This window comes from Larimichthys crocea, chromosome IX (assembly GCF_000972845.2).
Source record: "Larimichthys crocea isolate SSNF chromosome IX, L_crocea_2.0, whole genome shotgun sequence".
NCBI classification, from domain to species: Eukaryota; Metazoa; Chordata; class Actinopteri; family Sciaenidae; genus Larimichthys; species Larimichthys crocea.
In genome coordinates, this window is record NC_040019.1 from 3,600,513 (window position 1) to 3,625,497 (window position 24,985).

At 41.5% G+C, this 24,985-nt stretch overlaps 1 protein-coding gene across 5 annotated transcripts in view; it reads left to right on the forward strand.

Moving 5' to 3' along the window:
* Nucleotides 1-24,985, forward strand: part of fibcd1b (fibrinogen C domain containing 1b) — a 144,665-nt gene that overhangs the window by 51,457 nt on the left and 68,223 nt on the right. For 3 of the 5 annotated variants that reach the window (XM_027282254.1, XM_027282253.1, XM_019269056.2), the window contains one exon: nt 20,515-20,598. The exons of the other annotated variants lie outside the window; for them this stretch is intronic. In XM_027282254.1, coding sequence (XP_027138055.1) covers nt 20,530-20,598 — 69 coding nt within the window. In that variant the 5' untranslated portion in view covers nt 20,515-20,529. The remainder of the gene's footprint in view (nt 1-20,514; nt 20,599-24,985) is intronic. 5 annotated transcript variants of the gene reach the window in all.

The following is a 24,985-nucleotide window of genomic DNA, read 5'->3' on the forward strand; positions in this document are numbered from 1 at the left end:
ATGTCTCCGACAGTCTCTGTAGTGATTGCCTTTTTGAAGTCACGTAAAAGCTTCGGAATCCATGATAGGGGATCTTGATGTCAGAGAACAAAACGAGAAAATCTCTTAAGCTTGTGTTAACCATAGACCTCATTATAGGCATCAAACCAAAAACCCATTGGAAAAAGCCTATTGACTTTGAGATGAGGGAACTGGAAGCAGAAAAATGCTTACTCATTTCTGTGTTTCAGGACTCTGCAACACTTTATACATTCAACTAGATTGTACCCAGCAATCAGCAATCACAACCGTATCTTGTTTCTTGCTTGACAAACTTCTGGCAAATTGCAAGAGTGAGTGTTTTTTGATATGAGAATCAAGATACAAAATGTTCATATCTGAATCCTGGAAACCATATTTATAGGTGTTTGCCTGGCACAGGGTTTTGTTTTTTCAAACAGAAAAAATGATACAGACAGGTGTTTCTTCTTCCTTAAAACCGTGTTTGGCCAAGTTTTTGCAGACACCAGCATACCGAGAGCGAGCATTTCAGCCAACGTGTGAATCAGCTATAACTGAGTAAATTTGCAGTTGCCATTATAGTAGGTGAAACTTCCACAGGCAACAGTTTAAGACGAAGTTATTTAAATTATAAATCATATATATATATCTTTAATCTCTTGAATTTGCAACCTTTCAAATCGTGACTTTAAATGATTTCTCAGACCTGCTAATAATAGTAATACTGAACTTCTGAACTGAATGTTAACTATATGTTTACCAAGACATGTTCTCTAGTATTTCACATTCCAAGCATGTAACACGTGTTTCTTATTGTCGGGTACTGCTAACATGTGAAATGACTTGTCACTCACAGGGAGTTAAGAGGTGAAAACTGTAGCTTTGTACTGTATGACTCTACGTGGCTATGTACTGTGAGATGCTGGCTGGTTTTGTGGGCACCCTTGTCAAACTAATGAACCTGCTGAGCTGGCTCGAGGTATAGGAGGCAGTGTGGACTGGAGTTCTCTGGTTCACTGGGCCTGTGATTTCCCTGCGGGGGGTCCTGCTATGGCAGCAGTGCAACTCTAACAACCTCAGTTTCTGTCTCCCCTTGCCCCGCTCTGGGTGGCATCGAGGAAATACCCGCCAGTTAAAATTTTCAAGCCCCCGAAAGGCCTTCATCCGTTTGTCACATCACTATTGGGGCTTTCTCGCAGTTAATGTGTGGGTGCCTCCGTCTGCAAAGTCTCAGAAGAGGATTTATAGTGCGAGATGTTTTAACACCTATAATGTGAGTGTTTGACAAGGTCCCTACGTTTGCCTATGTGTGTGCACATAGGTCTATGTCTTATTCGTGCATCTGTAGATTGCTGCTGAAAGAAGTCAGCGTCTCAGTGAAGAGATTGATGAAATTGGAACATGTCGGTCGTTGTGTTTTGCTCCAGTATGTGTTTAACCGTTCCACGCTATAAGACACTTAAAAAGACAGTTTGATGTATTTTTGTTGTTGCCGCATGCTGTGCTTGTGTGATCATGTGCTTCCATCAATCCATTGTTCCTTTTAAACAATACTATGGGGGTGGGACTAGAGGGAGTTCTTCAATTCATCAAGAAAAAACAATCCCTCAGAGTCATTGATTTCACTTTGGTTGTCCTCTTCATAACAACACCGCCTTTATATCGGCATGCACTATAATGACTCTCAAAGCCTTAATGTTTCTACTGTGTTCTTCATCTTCCAGTTGGCATGTTCTCCTCACACATAAATGTGTTTTTAATCACCCCTCTTCTTTTCACCCTTTCTTTTTTTCCATCATTGCAACATTATCTTTAGCTTTGGACAGATCTATATGCCATATGAGCTCGAAGCCCATCGCTTTAGCATTGTTGAATTGTGGGATCAAAACCTAAGTGGTTTCACAGGAGTGTAGGCCTATTGTTAGAATGAAGGTATGAATGTGTGAGAGGAGTGTGTGTGTTGGTGGATCAAAGCTGTAACGAGCCATTACTGTCAAGTCGTTATGTAAGTGAAGAGAGCTTTTACATATAAAGTGATTTAGCGCCGTAATGGAGCAGCGTGTTATTTTGTTTAGGTTTCTGCTGCAGAAAGATGGAGCCATTTTGTGTAACGTGCATGTAGGAGAGATGTGAAACCAGGGGCTTTACTTGTCTAAAGGTTTTAAATGACAGCAGCTGCCCCATGTGCATTTTGGCCTTGCTCATCCGCCGGCTTTGTTATCTGACCCTCACACTCCTCTGTCTTTTTCCCTTTTTCTCTCTTTCTATATCTCTTGCTGACACAAAGGGACAGGATATTTCAATATCAGATTTCTGGTGCTGCAACTTGGCCAGGAGGCCTTGAGAGACAGAGACAGAGAGAGAGAGAGAGAGAAGGAAAAAGAAAAGGGTGAGGCAAGTAAGGACAGAAACAAGAATGAAAATAAGAGTCGATAAAAGCAGAAGAATAAAAAATAAAAAAATGAAAAGATGAGCGCCAGAGTAGAGAAACAAAAGAGTAGAGTAGAAAAGGACACAGGAGGATTTGGAAAGTATGAATCACTGTAGGTCCTAGATCAGTGTTGAGCATGCAGCGAGCTGGCCGGGGGCGCATGTACCTTTTGCAAAATGACGCAGATGCTCAAAATCACACATACCTCAAACATCGGATTGTTATCAGATACACCACACATTGCTGTTTGAGGGGTCTTCTTCTTTTTCCCACAGTCGACTCTTGGATCAGTTACAAGGCTAATCACGGAAGCCCCAAAGCATCACCAAGGGCCCGCTTGCATCCAAAACAACAGCTGCAATGGAAAGTAATTGTGCGTAATTGATTCGTGATTCTTGGTAACTGTGTTGATTTTGTGCGCTCAGCGTGCATTTGTGGGTATGAACCGCGCGTACTCCCAACCACGGTGTACGCGCTTCGTGTGTTGGATGAGCATAATGTAAATGGTCACTCTGTTCCGTCGGTGTCTTTGTATGGATGTGAAGAAGGTAAAGCTAAGCAGAAAACATTAAGAAGGTATGGCAGGCCAAGGTTATACTCCACCTCCCCAGAACATGTATTGATAGATGTGTCAGCAAGCTGACCTGATGGGCAGGGTTTCACAGTAGAAGAGCTAAAAGTGTGAGAGTGAGTGAGGGAGAGAGGGAGCGAGGCATTAGATTTCCATCTGCAGGATTGAGCCCCTTGTGCATGCTTGTGGGTGTGTGTGTGTGTGTGTTCAGAAAGGAATAGTCATAAACATGAAACAAAAACACTCTAAAGAAAAGATAAATGTGCTTAGTCCCCCAACTCTTTTACTCTGGAAGACTGTAATACCACCACACTGCAATTTATCATTCACTTCACTGCTAAATCATCATTAAAAATGCATTGGAAATCACCTGTGAGAGGCAGATGAGAGGTGTACAGATGGAGGAAAAAGAGTGGGCTGGAAATGAGGTAGAGTGAGGAATGAGAGACACACAGTGTGTGCATGTGTTACAGAGTTCAGTCATCTTGATGGACAACTACCTAGGTCCATTCGACTGACAGATCGAGCACTATCTTCATATTTGCAGTGAGAAGTGTCCAATTTCCTCCTGGCGATTTCAATCTAAGAGTTAAAGAGCTCCGTTCATGTGACACTTGAGCCTTGATCAAACAGAAATGTGAGATTAGAAGGCTTGCTTTTAAGAGGACATACTTCCCGCAACCTAATGCACTTTTAAATTTTATTCCCTTGGGTGTTCATCATTAATCAACTCTCGCGAATACTACAAATCACGTGCGCGCCGGTTTCGCGTTTCCCTTTCGTGATGGGTTTACGCGTCGAGCTAAGAACGCAGACCGGACAATAAATACCACGGAAATTAATTAGACTCTGAAAATCCAGTGAATAATTTATGATAAATGGGAGAAGTTTAATCAAGCAATCAATCTGCTCTGACCACCAGATCTGGAGCAGAAGATTATTACGGGACAGGGAGGGGAGGAGGAGGATGGGAATGCAGTTTAAACTCAACATGAACCAGTTAAACACACAATCACAGGCAAAACTGCCTGGAACACAGAGTACGCCTGGCGACTAGCCACAGCTCGTTGTTAAAATAGTGATGCGAGAGTGGCATCTGTTCCGATGCTATTGTACGGAGGGCCTTTTTTTTTGTTTTCTATCTTGGTGTTTAACTGCCTATGTGCTTGTGATTGAGCTACATTGCTCAATAACTCTCTCATACTTGGTAGTCTCTCCGAAATCACATTATCGGTTCTCCACCGAGCCAAATGGAGTCATTCCCTCAGCAAACTGACTTCATATATTTACCTGCTAATGACTTGTTTAAGGTAACATTGACAACATAATAGCATCATTATGAGCCAGGCACCATCAGGTGTCTCAAGGTTAATAGCAACATTAATTGACTAGAAGGATGAAGGCCGGAGAATCTTTGTTGTCCCTGTTAAGTACTATCCTTGATCTTTGAATTGGATGCAAAAAAAAAATTAAAGATGGCCTCATTATCCCCTGCTACGATTATGCAATTTATCAGATAAACGTACATTTTCATCATTTTTGATACAGGGAAGTATTTTTGCTTTTAACAACATTAAACATGATGATTCAAGCCAATTCCATCCTTTAAACATGCATACCAGAAACAATACTGACCACAAAGCATATCTTGTGGTATCTTCAGTATCATTCATGCATTTTAAAACAGTTCCCGCCGACAGACGACAGCATGTTCACTCAACTGAAACAAAAAATGCATTTGTTTTTACATCTGTCACAAGCAGAGTGTGACGAAAAACGTCACCAAAGAGGTTAGGCGACTGAGAGGGAGGATGAGAAAAGCATTACGAGTGAGGATAGTTTTAGGAGAGATAAAAAATGAAGCGACGCATAAAATTTATTCCGAGCGAGCGAGACAGACAGGGAGGGAGGCACAAAGAGATGCAGAGATGTATTTATTGCAGCGATCCTATTAAACAGTTATGACAAACTCATGGCTAATATATTAACAGACTTATCCACCAACATCCATTATTTATTCATCATCAAAAATTCAATCTGGCACAGTGTGTGCCATTATTCAGATGTGCTGAGGGAAAGTGGCACATTTGAATAAATGAGGAATTGTAGGACTCACTCCCATGGCTTGTTGTTATTCCAAAAGCCTCTCTTTAAATTATTCAAACATTAAATCAATCAAAAAAAAATGTAGGAGATGGATTGATGTTGAGAAATATCTTCTCCCCAGCTCACATTCTGGATTTATTATATCTTCAGGAAGAAACATTTTGTTGTTCTTGCCCCATTTAAAAATAATCAGACTTCTCAAAACTGTTGGAAGCGGCTCTGTCGTACACCATCAGGCTTGTGTTTTTCATTAGCAGGTCAAGAAATCATATCGTTTTCTGCACGTTTCGACTTGCATCTCATTTCTGGACAGCGCCTGACACACTGCTATGGCCGCAGTAGACACACTCATATTTACTATATTTGGTTTGTCTTGTTTCCCCCTGGTGAAATTCTGCACCTCACTGCAAGACCCAAGTCTGAATGAGATTGGATATGGAAATGGAGAGTGCTGCAGACCAGTAGTTTCTGCTGATGTTGTGGAACTCGGCAGCATGGAGAACAGGACATATTCCTCAGAGAAACAAACACTCGTGCATACAGACACTTCTGTGCAAGCAGACACATAAAACCAGATTCATGCAAGCTCTTCGGTTAATGGAGTACATTACGGAAAAAAGCGAACCACGGTACAAAGGTGAATATTTAAAGTGCAGTAAAGATTTTTCAATGTGTCAATTATGCAAAAAGTATAGGGGAAATGAGGGGAAAAATACAAAGGCAACAATTCAACTTAATGGATATATTTCACCTCTTTAACTGCAAATGAGTCCAGTACTTTCTTTAATAATCCTAGCACTTATATACAATGATGTGGTGAACAATAATAAGACTTACTTCTGTACTTTGGCACAGCAAGGAGCTAAAAGCTAATGTAACAAACTTTACAAAGTATGCTCGCAGTGGTAATGCTAACATGCTGATATTTTTAATGTCCATGATATTCACTGTCTAAACTTAGTATGTTGGCCTGCTAACATTTGCCAATTAGCACTGAACACAAAGTATAGCTTGGCCTAGCTGGGAGTGATTGGAGTATATAAGATATTTGATCATAATACAAACTATTGGGCTATTTAAAATTGTTGACGCCAGATGGAAAGACTCAATCTCTTGGGAAAGAAACCTCTGAAGCAAATGTAAGTATAATAATGTGAGTATTACTGAGCTTTAAAAAGATGCAGGTAGTACAAATAAACCTCCCCTATGCAGTATTATTCAGTTTAATTCAATAACCCAGTAGTTGTTGGATATTTTGTTAAAACAACATTGAGGAGAAATTGGTCTTCCTGCGATTTAGTGCAATACCACTGTACTGATGTATTTGTTATGATGATACAGCCAAAAATCAAGCAAGGTCAACAACACGACATTGCAGCCAGCTAATATTACTTACTAGTCCAACAGCAAGAAGCCCAGCTCAGCGTCTGTCTTTCAACCTTTTTATTACATGAAGCTCTCACCAATGACTAGTCAGTCATTGGAAAAGTCATTGAAAAGTCAGTTCCAGATTTACTCTTGTATGGCGGCTTCTCGCTCGGTCACTCTGTCCTTTTTGCTTCCTAGCTTCCTCCATCAATGTCACCTTCACTGGCTCCACTCCTATCAGTATTCGCCCGCACCCCAACGCTGTAAACCTTTTTTTTTTTTTTTTTCCAAGCTGGTCCAGAACGCAACCAATAACCCTCCCCCTGCTATAGTTCACAGCAGTTTACTTTACTGTCCATCAGGAAATTCTGTCAATAACCGAGAGAGTTGATGAGCGGCAGCCGGAGGGAAAGCAGAAAACATTTTCTCCATAAAACATGATCCAGTTTTACCAAAATAAGAGAAATGGCCGTGACTCGCAGGCGATCGTACCCAGAGCGCAAAGTAACATAGCGCAGAAACAGATGTACCAGATGCAGAGTGGTAATGAAAGAGTGGCCAGACGACTGATTGAAAGTCAATGTGAAAATGAAAATGAAAATGATTTCAAATCTGTTATTTTATGATAGAACAGTTACACAGCGTTGCTTGTAGATTATATCAGAGGATGTGGGTGGTATCGTTTGTTAAAACCTCGGTCCTGTTGATGTATTTGATTTCAGTTGTGTCCGTTATTGTATCCAAGGACTTGGCCAACATATTTCCCAAACACTGCGGTGTTCAGTCACTTGACTTACTGTCTGTGGTCGAGTCAAGTGCTGCAACTGGATCCCTACAATTCAATAGAATCCAGTACAAAATGATCCAAAACAGAAGCTTACATCTCTCTGAATCTGAATCCCAAACATTCTGTCTTCTTCTTCGAACTCCTGCGTTCGTCAAACTTAGGCTGTATCATAAGGAGACGGAAATAACGTTCAAGTGAAGGTACAGCCTGTCCAGTCCCTGTTCCATTTCCTGCACACCCAGACTACTTTTGGAAAAGCTTGTTCAAAACATTGAGGTATCAGATTAGCTCAGTAGTTTAGAAATGTAGCATTAAAAAGATTCCATTCGTTCTTGGCTAAGACATTATGTTCAAAAGTAGTTTCTGAAACAATGACTGAATTGTCTGTCCGTAACGCAGATTAAATCACAACACAGAGCTACACAGCTACAACCAGGGTCAGGGTTTGTCCTCCATCTATGCATTCTTATGTCTCTTTCATTGGTGAGATATTACGTAAAATCTTTTGGATGCACACTGAAATCAACAGTTAAAATAAAGCTTGCAACACTAATTGAAAGTCCTAAATGAACGTAATCTGGCTACATTGTCAGATAATACATGTAGCTCCGGTATAAGTTAGTCTGGTATTGCAAAAGCTCTTATAGAGCCTGTCAGCGCAGCACAGTCTCGGCCATTTGTCTGCCACCTTTAGTCAAATCTTCCTCACGGATGCAATGACTAATACATGGAGTTTGCAAGGGATAGGGATGGACTGCAGAGAGTGTGAGGGGAGGAAACGAAAAAGTGTGACATGCAGAGTTTGGGGATAAAACCGAGCTCTCTAGGTTAACAGTCGAATTCGTGACTAGACAGGAACAGTAATTGTCACATAAACGCAGACAAATCCTGAAGATTCTTCTTCAGCTTTGTTTTGGTTTATGCAGCGTCTTTCTTTAATCCTCTCTGTATGTTAAACTCTCTCTCAGCCGCTCTCACTTGGGGGAATGGAATCTGGCAGGCTCCTCACAGGCGTCTATAATGTGCTAACATAAGAAATCAATCAGACTCACGGTATTTCTACAGCCCCTCAGCTCACATTGATTTATTGCAAATGTGTTGAGGATGAAGAGAGAAACTCCTTAGCACCACGGTGAAGGGTGGCCACGGGGAGTGGATGTAGGAGAGAAGGATGAGGGGGACGATGACAGGTTTGGGATGGCAGGTGGGAGGAGCGGGACGAAAAGAAGGGACTCTCGCTTAGCTGACCTTTGTTTTCGTAGCTTGACATTGTTCACCTCCGGGGTCAACGTGCTGTCTGTCATCAGCTAGTCGCGCAGAGAAATTGATGATATGGGTTTTTGGATTTTAGATGGCTGTTTGCTGTGTGCTGTGGTTTTTCCAGTATGTGGGGCATGACAGCTGCTGTCAGCCTGTAGCGAGATGGGTCAGGGGTCACATAGACAGTGGTGGCTTAGAGTTCCCTCAGGCGCTATCGGTAAACTAACCTGACAAACATAAAGACAAATGCTCTATGGTAGTTTGCATTGCAGCTTCCCCATCTTCTGACTTCTAATGTGTTTTGTTATTAATATTATTGTCATGATCCACCCATAACTTTGACTCGACTGATGCATGAGTATCAATGTTAAACCGTGGATTTGTTTTAAACACGTCTCCCGTTTTCTAAACTAAATTATTACCATATTAAAGTGCTAATTTGTGCCTAACGCGGTCTGTAATGGCTTGTTGTTGCTGATTTGAGTCACTTTCAATCTTAACATTTTTTTTTTTTTAAACTCAAAACAAATTATCTTGCCGTTGCCACTCAATTATGACTCAGAGCAATTTCATATTTCATGCTCACACGGCTCTGGACGGATGCCTCACCAGTTTTGTTTTCTGTTTCATACATCTCAAGAGTGAAAGGCTTGTTTATCCATTTTGGAGGCTGTCGGAAGGGGAGGGAAAGAGTAACTGAGCTCAGTAGTAGCTTGCTGTATTTATATCATGAGCGTACACTTAGAGACACCGAAGGGGGCTGATGGAGATGAGGATTGAAGTGGATTACCGAGATAGGACAGCACCACTGAGAGTATGAAATCTTATTAGGTTTCCATAAAGCATACAAGCGGTAAAACATACGTCTGTCCGTTGCCATATGCAGGCTCGTGGGGAGCGACTGTGCAGGGCCCTTCCTCTGCGGGGGCTGCAAGGCCTGATTGAAGGGGTTAAAGAGGAGATTAAAGTGATAATGTACATCTCTAATCCACAACACTTTCAGAGGGCAAAGAGGCGAAACTGCCTCTAACCACAGAGCTGGACATTAGGACGGTGCATCAGTGGCCATCAGGGTCAGCCATCACCATGGCAACAGATTATTCAGAATAATTATCCGCCATATGTGCCTTGTCACAATTAGAAGACGGCTGTGAGCCGGGTCACGGGTCAAACGCTGATCAGAGTATCGGGGGTGGCGGCGAACGTAACCCCCTACACTGTTTATTAGAATAAAGTTCAGCTTGCTTATCGCATCTGTCACCCGAGCCACAGACAGCCGCACAAACCTGCACTCTCAGATATTCTTAGATAGATCCGATGCTGCCATCTCTTTGTTGCCATGACTTACTCTAAATGTCATGGCACACGGTGCGTATCGTGCTTTCAATAGCCTTTTCTTCAATAATAGATCTTACAAAATGAAAATCTGGAAATGAATAAAACGGATTTATGATTTCAATCAGACCACTAAGCTTCTTCGGTCGACTTTTTCTTTGGCTGAGCGGCAAAGGAAAGGAAATGACTTGTGCGAGGAGAGCGCGCAAATGTGAGCTGACACAGGCTCAGGGGGGACAAAAAAAAAAAAAAAAACTTTTGTGGTTTGTTCTGCAGACCAAACCTTCCATTAAGAGTCCAGACGTTTTAACTCATCACTGCAGGTTCTCCCACAGGAGTTATACAGAGAATGCTTCATTTCCCATAAAGCCGTGTTCACACTAGTACCCTGGGAAAAGCTGCAACAAGGTGCAAAGTGGTTTATCCATTATAGTGGATCATTTATTCTGTCACTGTGACCCATGTGAGAAAAGTCGCTTGAGTCCTGAGATACCTCTCTACCCTGTTTTACCATCCTGTAAAGCAAAAGAAACTGCAAAATCACTCTTATGAATTTGGAAAAGTTACTCAGCTGAATAGCATCGAGTAAAAACCTCTGCCATCTTTTTTGCTTATTTGTCACCGTGTAACAAAACACCTCGAAGTCACCATTGGCAATCTCTATATTCAAGATTGTGTTTTCTCCTCTTAACTGCTAACCGGGCTATGGATCCCTGGGGAAGTATGAAACGTGACAGCTTTTTTTTTTTTTTTTTAAACACTCACAATACCTCCGGCTAATTACTGCAAGCTGTCAAATTGTGTGAGATGCACAGTGACACTGTTTCCCTCTGATCAAATTTGTCACATCATACCAGGCAGGATCACAGGGTGGAGGCACTGTCGACACATTTAGGAGAGAGGCCCGGTTGTGTTCAGACAAGCTACTTACGTTTAAACACCAATTAAGCTCCATGCACTACTTACATCTATGGTCTATTAGATTGTCACCCATCACTATTAGGAGACACTCGGAAGACCCTCTGGCATTCTGGGAAAATAATTACATTCTTTCTGCGTCATAATTACTGCCTTGAAAGTGTCTCTTTCAAACACTTACAAAGCAAGCTCTTACTCTTTCTCTGTCTCCCTGTTCGTCTCTCCCCGAGCTCTGCCTTTCTCATCTCTTGTCTGTTGTCTCTCGAGACACTAATGAAGTGGTTTAATCTCGTAACTCCTGAGGAATTGTCAGCAGAGGACTGCATTAATTAAAGTTTCTCGCGTGTGTATTCCTTTTAAAGTTCTACATTTCCAGTGTGGACCTCTCATATCCATATGAGCATGTTTACCATCATCACTGACTGTGTGATTTGTGTAGAATCGATGTCGGGATCAGCATGTGCTTTGAGGGGGAAATGAGTCGATTAAACAAAAATGAAATTAATGCAGTTTTAGCGCTCTAAAAGTTTAATAGTGCGGCGATTTCCTTTACCCAACCATAAATCCACACAAATCAAAACATCTTTCGCTTAGCTGCTCATCCGACGCTGTAGTTTTAACCTATTTTCAGAACCCATGCATATTTTTTACCCTCGTAATCCATCACCTACACATTGTTGCAACCTAGACACGAAGTAAGTTTGAGTTATTATGTAGTTCTAGTTGAGTAAACACACTGAATAGCTTGTCTGTCACTTCCAGACCGTGACTGATGTTTAGCACCAGGCTAACCACACTCAACTGGTCTATTTATGCAGTCACTCTAGTTTGATTTAGTCCTTGCCATCTTCAGAGTGTTCATTTGGATTACATTTTCTTTGACATTGCCTTACTGCGTTCACGGGGAGAGAAAAAAAAAATGACAGTTGTGGCAGTTCCTTTTTTTATAAACAGCCAGAGAGCAAGCCATTGCTTCTGCTCTCATATTTGCCAGCTCCTGAATCCACAGGATTCACACTGTTGACTTAAGATCTTAGCTGTTCAGAATAAAGTATGTACCTCCATTTTACATTTCTCGACTACACTTCTCTTGTATTTCACCAACTGAAGCTGTCATAGTTCTTTTCTTATTCAGACAATAGCATTAAAATAAAGTATGCCGCTATATCCTGGCTTAGAATTTGAACTCCCTTAACACTGCCTTTATGAACAGTAACCGCTTTTTCAAAATGTGCTGCTTTATCTCTTCCGGACTTTTAAAATTAGATTTGAATTTTGCCGCATGTAGTATTGGATTGCTGCATCATTTCTGGTTAATGTAATCATAGGAGTCTCAAAGCAATTTGTTGATGTTTGATTGGTTAGCGTGCACTGATTTGAAGTTCAGTAGTTCATTGGTTTTATTTAGTAACTGGAAGGAATATTTGGAACTGGAAGGCTGATGACAAGTTAATTGCACGATTACTTTCACTTGAAATGTGCAAATATAATTCACAGTGTGTAAACTGTCATATTACATGTGTAATATTTTGAAATTGATGGATGTGACTAGGATTATTGCTTATTAGTAGCTAAGCACGTTTTTTGCCTTTTGATAGTCCCACATGAAGAGAGAAGAGAGTTTTCTCTTTTCCTCTTTTTCTTAGTTAGGATTCTCAAAAATCCTGATTGTTTTGTACCAATAGTTTTAGTTGAACTTTACTGTGTGGTCTGGTGGATTTCTGGATGTGGATACTGACAGGATGAATGGTTTAAGCTATAAGGCAACCTACAACAATGCTGCATTAACCATCGCCGAGGAAATGTGAAGCTTACACGTGTCTGAACAAGCCGAACTCATTAAACTCATTAAATTCCCCACCAGTTTTTCGAGCATCTGCCTAAAAACGAGGATGATTCATCTCATGAACCACGGGTCAGCGCGACACTAAATCTGGCAGGTACAATAATTAGATTAGTTAGTTGAGTTTCTACAGATATGAGAGCTATTAACCGTTTTTGTCAGTTTATTGTCAGCTTTTATGACATGATGAAAGGATAAGACTATAAAAACATTGCACACCAAACATGCGTTATGATGTGTATCTGCCTTGAACTTAATTTCACAGTCTTTTTGACGTTAATAGTTTCCACTAAGGTGGCTTTATATTTTCTTTCCTGATAAAATGGAAAGCTGCTTGCGGCTGTGTTTTTATTTACTTATTTATTGCATTACGGCTAGAAGTATCTCATGCCATCTCTTTTTTTTTTTAACTTTATTTTCATCTGTTTTGACCATTTGCGCGCGATGGCTTACACTAAACATAAAGTTATCATCTGGCAGTGCCTTTCCTTTTCAGAATTTCCAAACCCATTTTTTAACAAGTTCACAATTTCATAAACATTTCAATGTTGCTGATTCCACCTCTTGAAAAGGCAGCGATCGAACCCCCACGCTCTGCATCAAGAGGCCCATTCACGCTGCGCACATGCCTCCATTCTACAGTATACCGCACTCATTGACCATCGCTTCTGAAGGGTTATTTTGCACAGAAATTTTGAATGTTTCATTATAGTGAAGGCCTTTTTGAGAAAATTGTTTTTTACAAGTAGTGCCACTACCAGTAGTAGCACTAGACTGCTGGCATGCTGGGAACATTTGTAATTGCTAACTAGATTTCAGCCAGACACAATAATGTCACCTTCCAGTTTAACGATAGGAAGTGGAGTTTAGGCCTTGAGGAAAATAATGGCTCTTCATCGGGAACTGTTTGTTTGTTCGTGATCCCACAACAGGAGTGTATGATAAGAAAGTAGAGTTCATATAGAAACCTATGACCTTAAAAGACCAATATCCACTGCAGCACGACCTCCCCTCTGGGGGGAAAGCGAACACACAGCACTTACCACCCAATATCACTCGACCAACACATCCTTTAGTCACGCAGCTCCACTCACGTGCACACACACACATGCATGCACACACACACACACACAATCCTAAAGTTTGTGAAGCATTGCGCACGCGCTCAAACTCGCGCACACACACATTCGTGGACAGGTTTGTCCACAGACGGTGTGAGTAAAGGAGCAAACGCCACATTTGTCTTGCACAGTCAGCATCAAAATCTGATCTCTTTTCTGCCAAGGTCAAACTGGGCAGGATGCAGGGTATCCCCTGCATGCAACACAGACGTACAAAGGAGATTGATGGACAGACAGATATACACATACACACACATAAGGCCACCATGATGTGCTACTCGAGCTACGGCCATAAGTCATTCTGCAAGGTAGCTGTTCCATGAAGTGTAGACACCAGTATCCATAACAAGCATGTATTATTTATGAGTGCCTGTATAGTTTCCACATAGCGATATATGCAAATGTATACATTAAGGAGCCGCGGCTCTTCATTTCTGCCAGTTAGAGGAAGTGTCTGCCTTCTTATCACGCTGCTATTAAAATAGCAAGGCTGTGGGGCGGAGATCCATCTTGTCTTTTAATGGCATGTCTCTGTGCGTGCACGTGTGTGTGCGCGCAGCCCATTACGGTGTGCGTATGTGTTTGTGTGTCTTAGGTATGTGTGGGGTCTTGTGCCTGCATGATTGTGCTGGTGCACTTAACTGCGCTTGCAACTGCAATCAGAACAGTAAGTGGCCTGCAATTTCAAAAAAAAAAGAGAGAAATTGGAGTGGGGGACTGGGAAGGAGCTCGAAAGAGGTGTAAGTCTGTGAAGTTAAAAACACGAGGCATCCTTCATGAGAATCATTTTGATTATTCCTGACAGAGGTAGCATCATAATTACCTCCTTGCTATTTCATGCAAGAATGAGTGTGTGCCTTCAACAAAGATCTCTCTGTGTGTTTTTTTGTGCGTGTGTTGAAGCAGCATCAGCGAGCTGGCTATTTGATTGTTAAGGACCCTCGCAGAAGGTTTTTAGTTGGCACAAAAGTGCTGCTTTTGCATTTTTAATCACACATTAGAATACATTTTTGCCTAATGTGTGTGTGTGTGTGCTCTTATTCCGCTTTCTGCAGTCATCCTCCGTATTTGGCCTGAATCTTGCACATGAAAGTTTAATTTCAAGTCAAGACAAGTCAAGTTTATTTGTGTAGCCTAATATCTTTTTCGGTGTCTCAATAGGCAACACGAGGCCCCAGCAACAGCAGTTCATGACTTATCCCAAACTCTCAATGAAAGCTGGGGGAAATGGTAGGAGTAAAAAAAAAAAAAAAATCAAAAAGAAATCTTTAGATGGCTGAGGATGGCAGGACTAATAGCTGTCGAAAAGGCACTTGGATAATGAAAAGAAAGACAAAACAGTCGCTGTGAATCGATGTGGTAGATGGTGGGGTGGTTGAGTTTTTGAAATGACTACTGTACATGCTTGGAAAACTGCCACATTTAGGATCTAATGAACATTAGCAGGTAAGGAAGCACGAGCAAGAGCAGCCTGAGATCGTCCGCGTCCTGAAAGAAGAGAGGTAACAACATACGCCATAACACCCGTGTGCGAAATTGAAAGCCCTCTTTCAATCTTGCCGTTTCACTTCACGCTCACAAAGCAGCCGTTCTGACCTCACAGTGATTGTGTGCTTTATAATAGCGGCTGCAGTGATACGTTTCTGCATTCCAGTGTGTGCGCGCGCCTCAGGGACAGTGGGTGACAGACTCACTCCCCGTGTGTGGCCGATTGCAGTGTGAGCTCCAAGGACAAGCAGTGGAGGGTAGAACGGGTGATTTGTCTCTCAGGATTGAACTCATCTCCCTGGTCTCCCGCAGGCCTCTCCTCCCTCTTCTCTCTCTGCATGCTGTCTTATTTTGAAGGTGAAGAGCATTTCTCTCACTGTTTGCATGCGTTCGTTTTAGCTGATGCAGTTGATTGTGTTTTGTGATTTTTATTTTTTACCTAGTTTGTGTTTACGCACTCAAGGACACGTCCACACAGCGGCAGACATTCAGATTCATATCTAGATATGCTTTTAGAAAAAAAAAAAGTGAGGGGAAACTAAATCTGTGATTTTTCCTTGAGCTACCGTTTATAATGGAGCTGAGGTCATCATATAAACGAGAGAGTTCATTTGCAAAACCAGATAAAAGCATTCGTAAAATGAATAAACCAACAACAGTTTGATTGATATTCCCTTGACTGCACAATAAAATAAGATGGCCTAATAATAAATCAAAACAGAGGGGCAGAGATAAAGTGCCACTTCCTGTTCATATCATTGTGAATTTTGGATTATTTAACACAACCACAGAATAAACAATAATGTAAGCAGCAGCTCTGCAGTTAATGCCTGTCCCTCCATTGTAGGTCCATTCACAGTCTTCTCTAATTGTGGTGTGTTTAGATGTGTTTGTTTTCTTTTTTGCCTGAGGCTAGTCTTCATAAGGTGTGTTAAAAGAATATTTTGTTCACACCTCTGGAATAGCTCATCTCTGAGCACAGATGCAACTAATCAGCAAAGGAAAAGAAATCCTCTGAATTAAAAAAAAAAAAAAACAGCCTCACAGACAGCTATACCCTGGTTGCCTCACTGTGTTTGGCCAAAAAGCAGCTGAAAAGTAAATATAATTTGGACAGAAAGCCAAAGGAATAAGACCAGTGATGGATGGCCATTATAGGATGTCTCATATTACCTCATGTCCTTATTATTGTTACCAAATCACAGCAGTGTCCCTCTCGGTACCCTGTATAACCATTATTTATGTGCCAATGGCCAAATAGTCCAAAAAGTGTCCGGCACTGTCATCAGCCATCAGCTGTACAGGGAATAGTCCCTTTGAAGTCTGTAAAAGCTGCTGCACTGCCCATCACATCCTCAATGGAAGTGTTCACTAAAATACCCAGACCCAAACCTCTGTGGTCTGCAGAACACAATATAGACGCTGGCCAAAGTAAACACCTCTCTTATCAGTCCATGCAACAATCTTCTTTTTTTTGCCATCATATGGTTTTTTGTTGTTGTTGTTGTTGTTTGTTTTTTCCAATTCCATTTGGTTTAATAAAGCCGGTGGGGAAGATTATTCTATTATTTGGTCCGAACCGTGTTGTAAATGTCAAATTTAATCAGTTTAATGCAGGGGGACCACATGTAAGTTACATTCATATGGTACGTGGGTTTGGCTGGTATGAGATTGGGGGCATAAACACAATGAATAAGATCAATATCATCCATCAACCTCCACATGTAACCATAAAACAATGGAGTTCAGTTCACAAAATCTTGAGTAATTATCGATTAAGAAACACATCAGGGGCCAGCTGTTGATTAATAAATAGCGCACAAGTAGCTCTTCAATAACTCTGAGTTATACTGATAATGATAATGACACGTTATTAAATAATTATCAGGATTGTGTTAATGATCCAATATGTAATGCGTTTATAGATCTAGTTTCTAACCTTCTATCTGTGCATCTGTCACTTCATATTAGTCTTATTTTTTTTGTGTCTACTCAAATGATGTAGCACTTCATCCGACTCAGCTTACGAGTAAAAACTGACTTTTTATTGTAAATGCGTCATTGGTTTGGGATTTATTAGGTCATTATATACTAGTTCATTAATTCGTGAATAATGTAGCAGACACTTAAAAAAAAAAAGAAGACTCTAATTGTCAAATTCAAAGAACATTTTCATTAACACTCACTTCCAAATAGCCGCATCTTTATTTGCTATGTGGTCCTTATTTGGAATTCTGCCATATGAGCGCATTTCAAAGGAAGTGAGTTTGATTTTTTTGAAGGGAAGAAACAGAATTTTTTATATACTTAATACAAAGCACCTCATGGGTTCAGAAAATAAGTCATGAGCATGTCTGTGGTGAATAATCTCATTGCAAGTCGGGGTAAGATAAAGCCTCCAGTGACTTCTGAATTTAAAGATGTTGGCAGGCGGGAAAATCCTCAGCGTTTATTCTGTCGAGACTCATTCATCCATTCATTCCTTCATTCACTGTTAACCCTTCTCCTTTGTTGTGGCTTTGAGAAGGCATAGTTACACACTTAACAAGATAATCTCTCCGTGTAATTTCCTCCACAAGCTATGAGACAATGTCCTTTTGCTTTTTATTCTGCTTCCTTGCTCCCCCCCTTTTACACTCCATTTCCCATCATCCTGCCGGTCTTAGTCCCCTTATTTAGCAGTCTGCAAGTCATGTTAAGTGATCAGTAAGCCCACAAGTGAATATATGCAAAGCCTCCACTCCATCAGCTTAGTGAGCAGCTGGTTTGAACACACCTTGCTAAGTCCCTGTCACACATGCACACAGGTAAAGACATTCAGCAAAGTGAGCAAATACATTCCAAGAACAACACATTCGAACAATCCAAATGTTCCCGGGTAGTGCTGGGGATTCTTGCCTGGAAGACTCGTGTCTTTGCACGCCACTCATTCAAAAAGAGCGCACGTACACATCCAGTCACACCCGGGTTAAGTCTGAGCCCTTCACGTCGTCTAAAACGTGGTTCATCAGATAGAATCCAGCGCGTAAGGTCCAACCAATAAAAAGCCCAAATATTCTATTAAGTGTAAATCCTCTCCTCCGGTGGAGCTTGTGGAGTCAGATTAGGACTAGACAAACACTGCCAAGCAGTCATGCCCGTACCGGGACCACTGCCAACAAGAAGCTCCACAGATATTGGCAAGTCACTGTGAGTTTGTGTGTGTGTGTGTGTGTTTATGTGCACAGCCAGCAAAGAACCCCAATGCGAGCATTACCAGGCAGGGGGATGAACAAACTAAAGCTCTGATACGTGCTGCTCCGTGTAATGGGAAGACTGTGTCAGAGATCTGAGTGGGGTTGCAGCTGCGACACACAGCCTTTGTTCCGCGCGCATGTGTTCATATGTGAGCGTGTTTTTTTTTTTTTCAATCTCTTGGCCCCCGCTTGGAACGAAGCGGGAGTACACCTTTGTGTCCATATCTGCATTGTAGCACCTGTAAAATGCACCTTTTTTCTTACATACAAATGTATTCCAGTTTACTTCGCTGTGTAGTTGACTTGTTAGTTTGTTCAGCCGCATCACTGTGAAGTCTGTTTATTTAGTAATGGTATCTCTGTAGCTCCTCTGTACTGCAAGCGCAGGCAGCTGCAATGTTTTAGGCAGAACAGACATAGATTTCTATCGCTGACCCCAAGGCTGCTCATCAGCATTCAGCACACCTCTCCCAAATCTCCCTCTATCTCTCTATCTCACCCCCTCCACCCCTTTGCTTTTTTTTTCCTCCCTTGCCACCTTCTTCTTTTTTGTACTCTCTCTCTCTTTCTCTCTCTCTCTCTTGCTGTCTTACGCACTGGAAGAGAATGCTTAGAGCGAAGGGGTGAACAATTGGTCAGCCATTATAACAGCGACCGTGTGAGCTGCATATGCAGCAATCCACACTCGCTGACACGTGACGAAGACAACCTGCTGCTGCACAACGGCATGCATGTACGCACAAAGTTGCATTATTTTTCATATGGACATTAAATCAAATGACTCCGGTGTGAAAGGGGTTGCTCGTACCTGCTGAAATCGGAGAACATTATCAACCCAACTCTGCGGCTCCGAGGAGCATTTAAACCTCTTTAATCTCTATAAACAATTTTTTGTGAAGGCCCACGCGGTTACTGTTTGGCTGCGTCTGAGCTGCTCTCATTAGCCCCCCATAGGCAGCTGTTTCCACATTAAAATAAAAATCTTTTACTACCTCCTGAGCAACAAATGGCAGTCAGACAAAAGAGGCTAACCGGGTGAAGAAAGTCAACCAATTAGCAGCTAATATATATTTTTTAATATAAGTGTTGTTGGAGATCAAAACAGCAGTTAAAAGAAAGTGAATATTGAATTTAGATTTAGACATACATACACCCACGAATGAATGCTACAGCTGCTATATCCCTGCTGGATTTGAAAACAGATGACGTGAGCATCCAAAGTGAGCCTGTTTGGTGTTTTTCTGCCCCCTAGTGGTTAAAAAAAATGATGAATGCAGCTTTAAAATGTCGTAAAACTCACGCACATTCACAGGCTTGCAGTATTGACAACGTGCTCGGATGATGAACACATACTGATACAGTAATTGCTAATGTTTGCTGCATTCGATCTTAGTATCTTAGTGTGTGTGTGTGTGTTAATGTGTTGGTGTTGCCCCAGTCTTTCATAATTACTCCACTTTTATCTCTGCGGCCGCTCAAACTACTCTCAGACAAACTTACATTCAAGCACAAAAAGGCACATGCTGTATCCTGAAGCACATAAGGTTCAGGTTTTGTATAAAAGCACCCACAGTTGCCTTGCCTATGTGAATGCTTGCTTTCATGCGCTCACATGTTGTACCCACTCACATTCAATGAAATGCTTTTCATTCTTTTTATTCGGAGTAGGAGGAAACTGTGTATGTACTGAGGATGCTGCAATCTCTGCTAAGACACATTGAGCAAACTACTGAATGCAGTGATACCTTGTAGATGTACGGATGCCTCACGTCTACGTCAGTGCGCAGTTATGTGTGTAGGTGGTTGTAGTTTATCAGTACCAGCACCACTTATCTCCAATTGTACAATAGATCTGAAGGTTTGGTTTGGAATATGTGCCGTGTGTTCCTTATTTAAGTACAGATCCAAAAATCTTTGTTTCTCTTCGTGTATTTGTGCATGCGTGTGTGTGTGTGTTTGTGTGTGTGTGTGTTTGTGCTTGCATGTGCTTGCATGCTTGATTGCACATGTGACTTGAACACTGGTGGCCCTGTCTGTTTGTCCCATGCAGACGTTCTGTGAGTGTATGCCCAGCTCCTCCCAGCTCAAACATCGCTGGTCAGACTCAGAAACAGCCAGGGAGACCCCGGCCAAGGTAAGGCCCTGTCACCACAACGTACTGTATACCCACTAACACATGCTTTTGTTTCATGGATTATATTCAAATGATACATTTAGTTTGAGGCATTATTGTAATGAAATATATTTGCTTTAACATGAAATTAACAGGAAACCCATCCATCCATTTTTTGTAACCACTTATGCTTATTTGAAGCCTGTCCCATCTGGCACTGGGCAAGATGCAGGGTACACCCTGGACAAGGACATTGGGCACGAGGGAGGGTACACTATGGACAAGTGGCCAGTTCATCACATGAAGACAAACAACCATTCAAGCTCACATTCATACGGGCTATTTAGAGTCACCAATTAATCTATTACCTGGAAGCCATAGTACCCGGAGACAACCCATACAGACACGGGGAGGGGAACCAGAAACAAAACCCAAAGATATTTAATTTGATTTAATATCATGCAAGACTTTTTTAAAAACTGCAAAAATTGACTTTAGAAATTCTGGAACCAGTGATATTTTTGAATGTATGTTTGAAAAATAATATTAAGAACATTAGATTAACTACCTGAGTTTGGATTGAACTGTCAAACTGCTCATTGTAGGTTGGTATAGGTTTCAGAAAAGTGGATACATGTAAATGGATGTGATACAACCCTAACCCTGGATATACAATCCCTTTATTACTCCCAGTATATGCGTATGCATATATAATGTATGTCGTATGTCCTCTTGCATATATATTTCCACACTATGCACACAATGCTTGTTTTCCTTGCTCACCTGTGGAAAGGATTTAGGTGTCGTTGACAGCGATTTTCATCACAATCCGATTTCTCACCGCTTCGGTGATGGCAGTGCGAAGGATTATTGCATATTACACATCAAATTTTTACCACAGAGCAGCCGCCATGGCACCGCCTCGGCTCAAGTACCGAAGCACACAAGAATTAGACAGGATTAGGCCCCGCGGATTCTTTCAACTGAGCGCAGTGATCATGGCTGCATGAGGAAAAAGGGGAGCTTGATTGCGTAGCAGAATTTGGGAAGATGCCGTGCGCCGCATACAGATGTGTTATTCAAGCTGCAGGTAAATGAAATGGAAGAGGAATGAGTGAAAATGTGAGTTTGTTATGCATGTGTGTGCCAGTTCAGCATTAAAAGATGTCGCCATGGCCGTTAGTTGGGCAGTTTTAATGTGAAATTCCTCTTGTGTACACACCAGTGTTAGAATACAGGCATGTGTGTATATATATATATTTGTGTTTGAGCAGGGGACAGTGAGCCAGAGAAAAAGAGAGAGAGAGAGCTTGCAAGACTCCTGCTGCTTTCCTGCTTATCTAATGAGCAGACAAAGCCTTTCGTCCAAGAACTGTCTGCCAATGCTCCTGCGTGGGAGGACAACATCATTTTCAATAGAGAGGAATTCTCTCTCATTCTCTGCCTCTCCTTCTCCGTCTATCCATCAGAATTCCCCCGCCGTCCTCTCAAATCCTGTGGCGTGGCATGAGTAGAGACAGGAGAGGATCCGAAAGTCGGCCACTAATTACAGAGTGGCCTCCTGCTGCGAGATTGAGAGACTCATTTACAAAAAAACTATGTTAAGAGGCTGCTCGCCGTGTCATTAGCCTCGTACAACTCCTGAGCTGAGTTGAGAGATCGTGTATTCAGTCGGGACGTGAAGCAGGTCGCTGTCGCATTTTATTTTTATTGACCATGGAAAAAAAACACAAAACAAATAAGGCAGCGAAATCTCCACTGCTCGCTGCCATGCTGAATTTTTCCTCTTTCAATCCGGTCTCTCTGACTTCATGTCAGTCTGACCTAGTGGAAAAAAATAGAAGAAGCCGGGCCATAACATAAATGCAACTGTATCTTTGAAGTACAAATTTCTATCTTAAGTGACCAAAATGTACCAATGAACAACAGTATAAGCTTTTTTTTTTTTTTTTTGCTGGCTATGAAATCTGCATATTGTCTTCCGTCAGCATTTAGAATCTTACTGACCAACGAAAAGATGTTTGTTACGTCATAAAAGAAGAATAGCTTTGAGCCATGGATGGACAACAAGCCCTGTGATCTCTCTTATCTGAGTCAGGCTGATGCACGGACGTCAGATGTCAGATGGCCATTAGCCTAGATTATACTGATGTCCATTTAAAATGGTAAAATAGCTTTGATTGGGGCAGTGTGCTGTGTGGAAACATTAAGGACAGCCTTGCTGTTGATAATTTACTAGCTGAGGTGGACATAAACAGGAGAGCCGAGGCTTGGAACCACCTGCACATCATTGGAAGCAAAAAAAAAACAAAACATATATATATATTTTTAGTACAGTAATGATTTGTGTGCTGCTCCCCCTGTACCACCATGTGCCATAAACAATGTGTAACCTTCCTTCAGTTAGTCTTATTATTGGTACCGAACTGTGCTTGAACCTATCAGAAAGTACTTTATACCTTGTGGCTTACGGTTAACATTTGGGGACATCATTATGTGCCTATTACGGTATATTTGTGAAAATGCACAGCTCCTGTGTGTGTGTGTGTGTGTGTGTGTGTGTGTGTGTGTGTGTGTGTGTGTGTGTATTTTTCAGTGTGTAGATGTCTGTCAGCCTCGTGTGTGTGTGTCTCACTGTCAGCTTAACAGGGGCCATCGTATATCTCCTCCACGTTAAGTTAACAATCAGTATGCTGGCAATGAATATTTAGTGCAGTGCCGATGATGGCTTCCACTGATGTCTTGGCCCGCTGGCGATATAGAGCTCAGTGAAACAGTTCTAATGTTACATTGCAGTCATTCTGCAGTGTGAAGCCATTATAGACATTATGTACAGCACAGACATCCTGCGACACACACACACACAGCCAAGCTCAGTCACACAGTAACAATAAGTCAGCTGCACCTGCAATCGAACACACAAAGGAATAAAAAAATAATAATAACAGTTTGACATGCAAAGAGAGATTTCATAGTGCAGTCAGGTCTACATGTCGAAATGTAGAAATGTGAAAAAATTGTTACATGCGGCAATACTCCCCTGGAGCTCTTTTCTGTGATGATGTATTTGGGTGAAAAAACACAAAAAAGCGGCAACGTTCTGACAAAGCAATGCTCCAGTTATTTATTTATTTATTTATTTATTTTCCAAACGTGCATGTGCTCGCCTGCGCTTGGCAGAAACTGCTGTGTGCAAATTATGTGTATATGCATGCATGTGCATCGGAAATTTAAGTGGCATTAATGTATGTTGGGTTGTCTGCGCGCGGCATATGTTTATGTATGTACATACAGTATATTGAGTGTGCATGCATGTTCACATAGCATCAAACACATTAGGACAAATAGAGCCTAGAGGCAGTTTGCTTTGTGGCGTCCAAAGTAATGTTTGCCTCCACAGAAGAAAACAATAATGCATGAATTTAATCAATGTACTCGGGGTCTTTTTATATTTCATGAGTAAAAAAAACAACAAACTATGCACTATGTGTTGAAGAAATTTTCCACTCACCCTCTCAAAAATGTTTTTGCCCCTCTCCAGGATAATAAAAAAAAATGCATTCTTGTTGTGCAGGTTGGTCCGCTTGAGATTTCTAAATACCGTAATCTACCAAATTCATTTATTGTCTTAATCACTAGATCCACGTTTGCTTGTTTTTTGTCTTGTTTGATTTGTTTGAATCACCATCTGGGCATCCAGCAGGGACTCACAAGCCATAGGAACATTTACTCACATTTACCCAAGGAGTGTTACATATAAAAAAAAAATCATCCTTAGGACTTGTTTTGTTCAACGCTATGTGGGTTGTAGATTATGTGCACACTTCTTGTCCTCTGATACCACATGGACAAGTTGTCTAAGGGGTTACAACTTTTTATGTCTTCTGCCTAAAGACTGTTGGATAAACACAGCGGATGGGAGTATTTCCTGGACAACACAATTGATTTTCTTCACATTAAAGAAACCATAAACCTCTCTCGTAAAGCAGGCCATTAGCTGTCTATTAGTGTGCTTCGCTGTGCTTGTGCAGCCAATTTACATATTAATGAGCTTGCACTCACTCACACTTTTACATACATACAAACAGTCAACACACACACCTGCCCACATCTTCTCAAAGAGAGAACATCCCCCCCGGTGCCGAAATAAAAATCAGTAAGAGATCAGTTGCTGATTCATTTGGAGGAAGATATGGGGGAGCCAGGCATTGTTAATCATAGGTGGCCCACATTGCTCTCTCCAATCCGTTGCTAGTTCTCTTGACCTGAGTGGAAAAATGGAGCCAGATCATAAAGGGCCATCATACAGACCTTTTATTGTCTAGTTAATGGAGACTATGTTACTGGTAGAGGTCTGCCCTTTTCCTCTAAGAGGATTCTACTCGCCGTTCATTCATTTTCAAGCTAT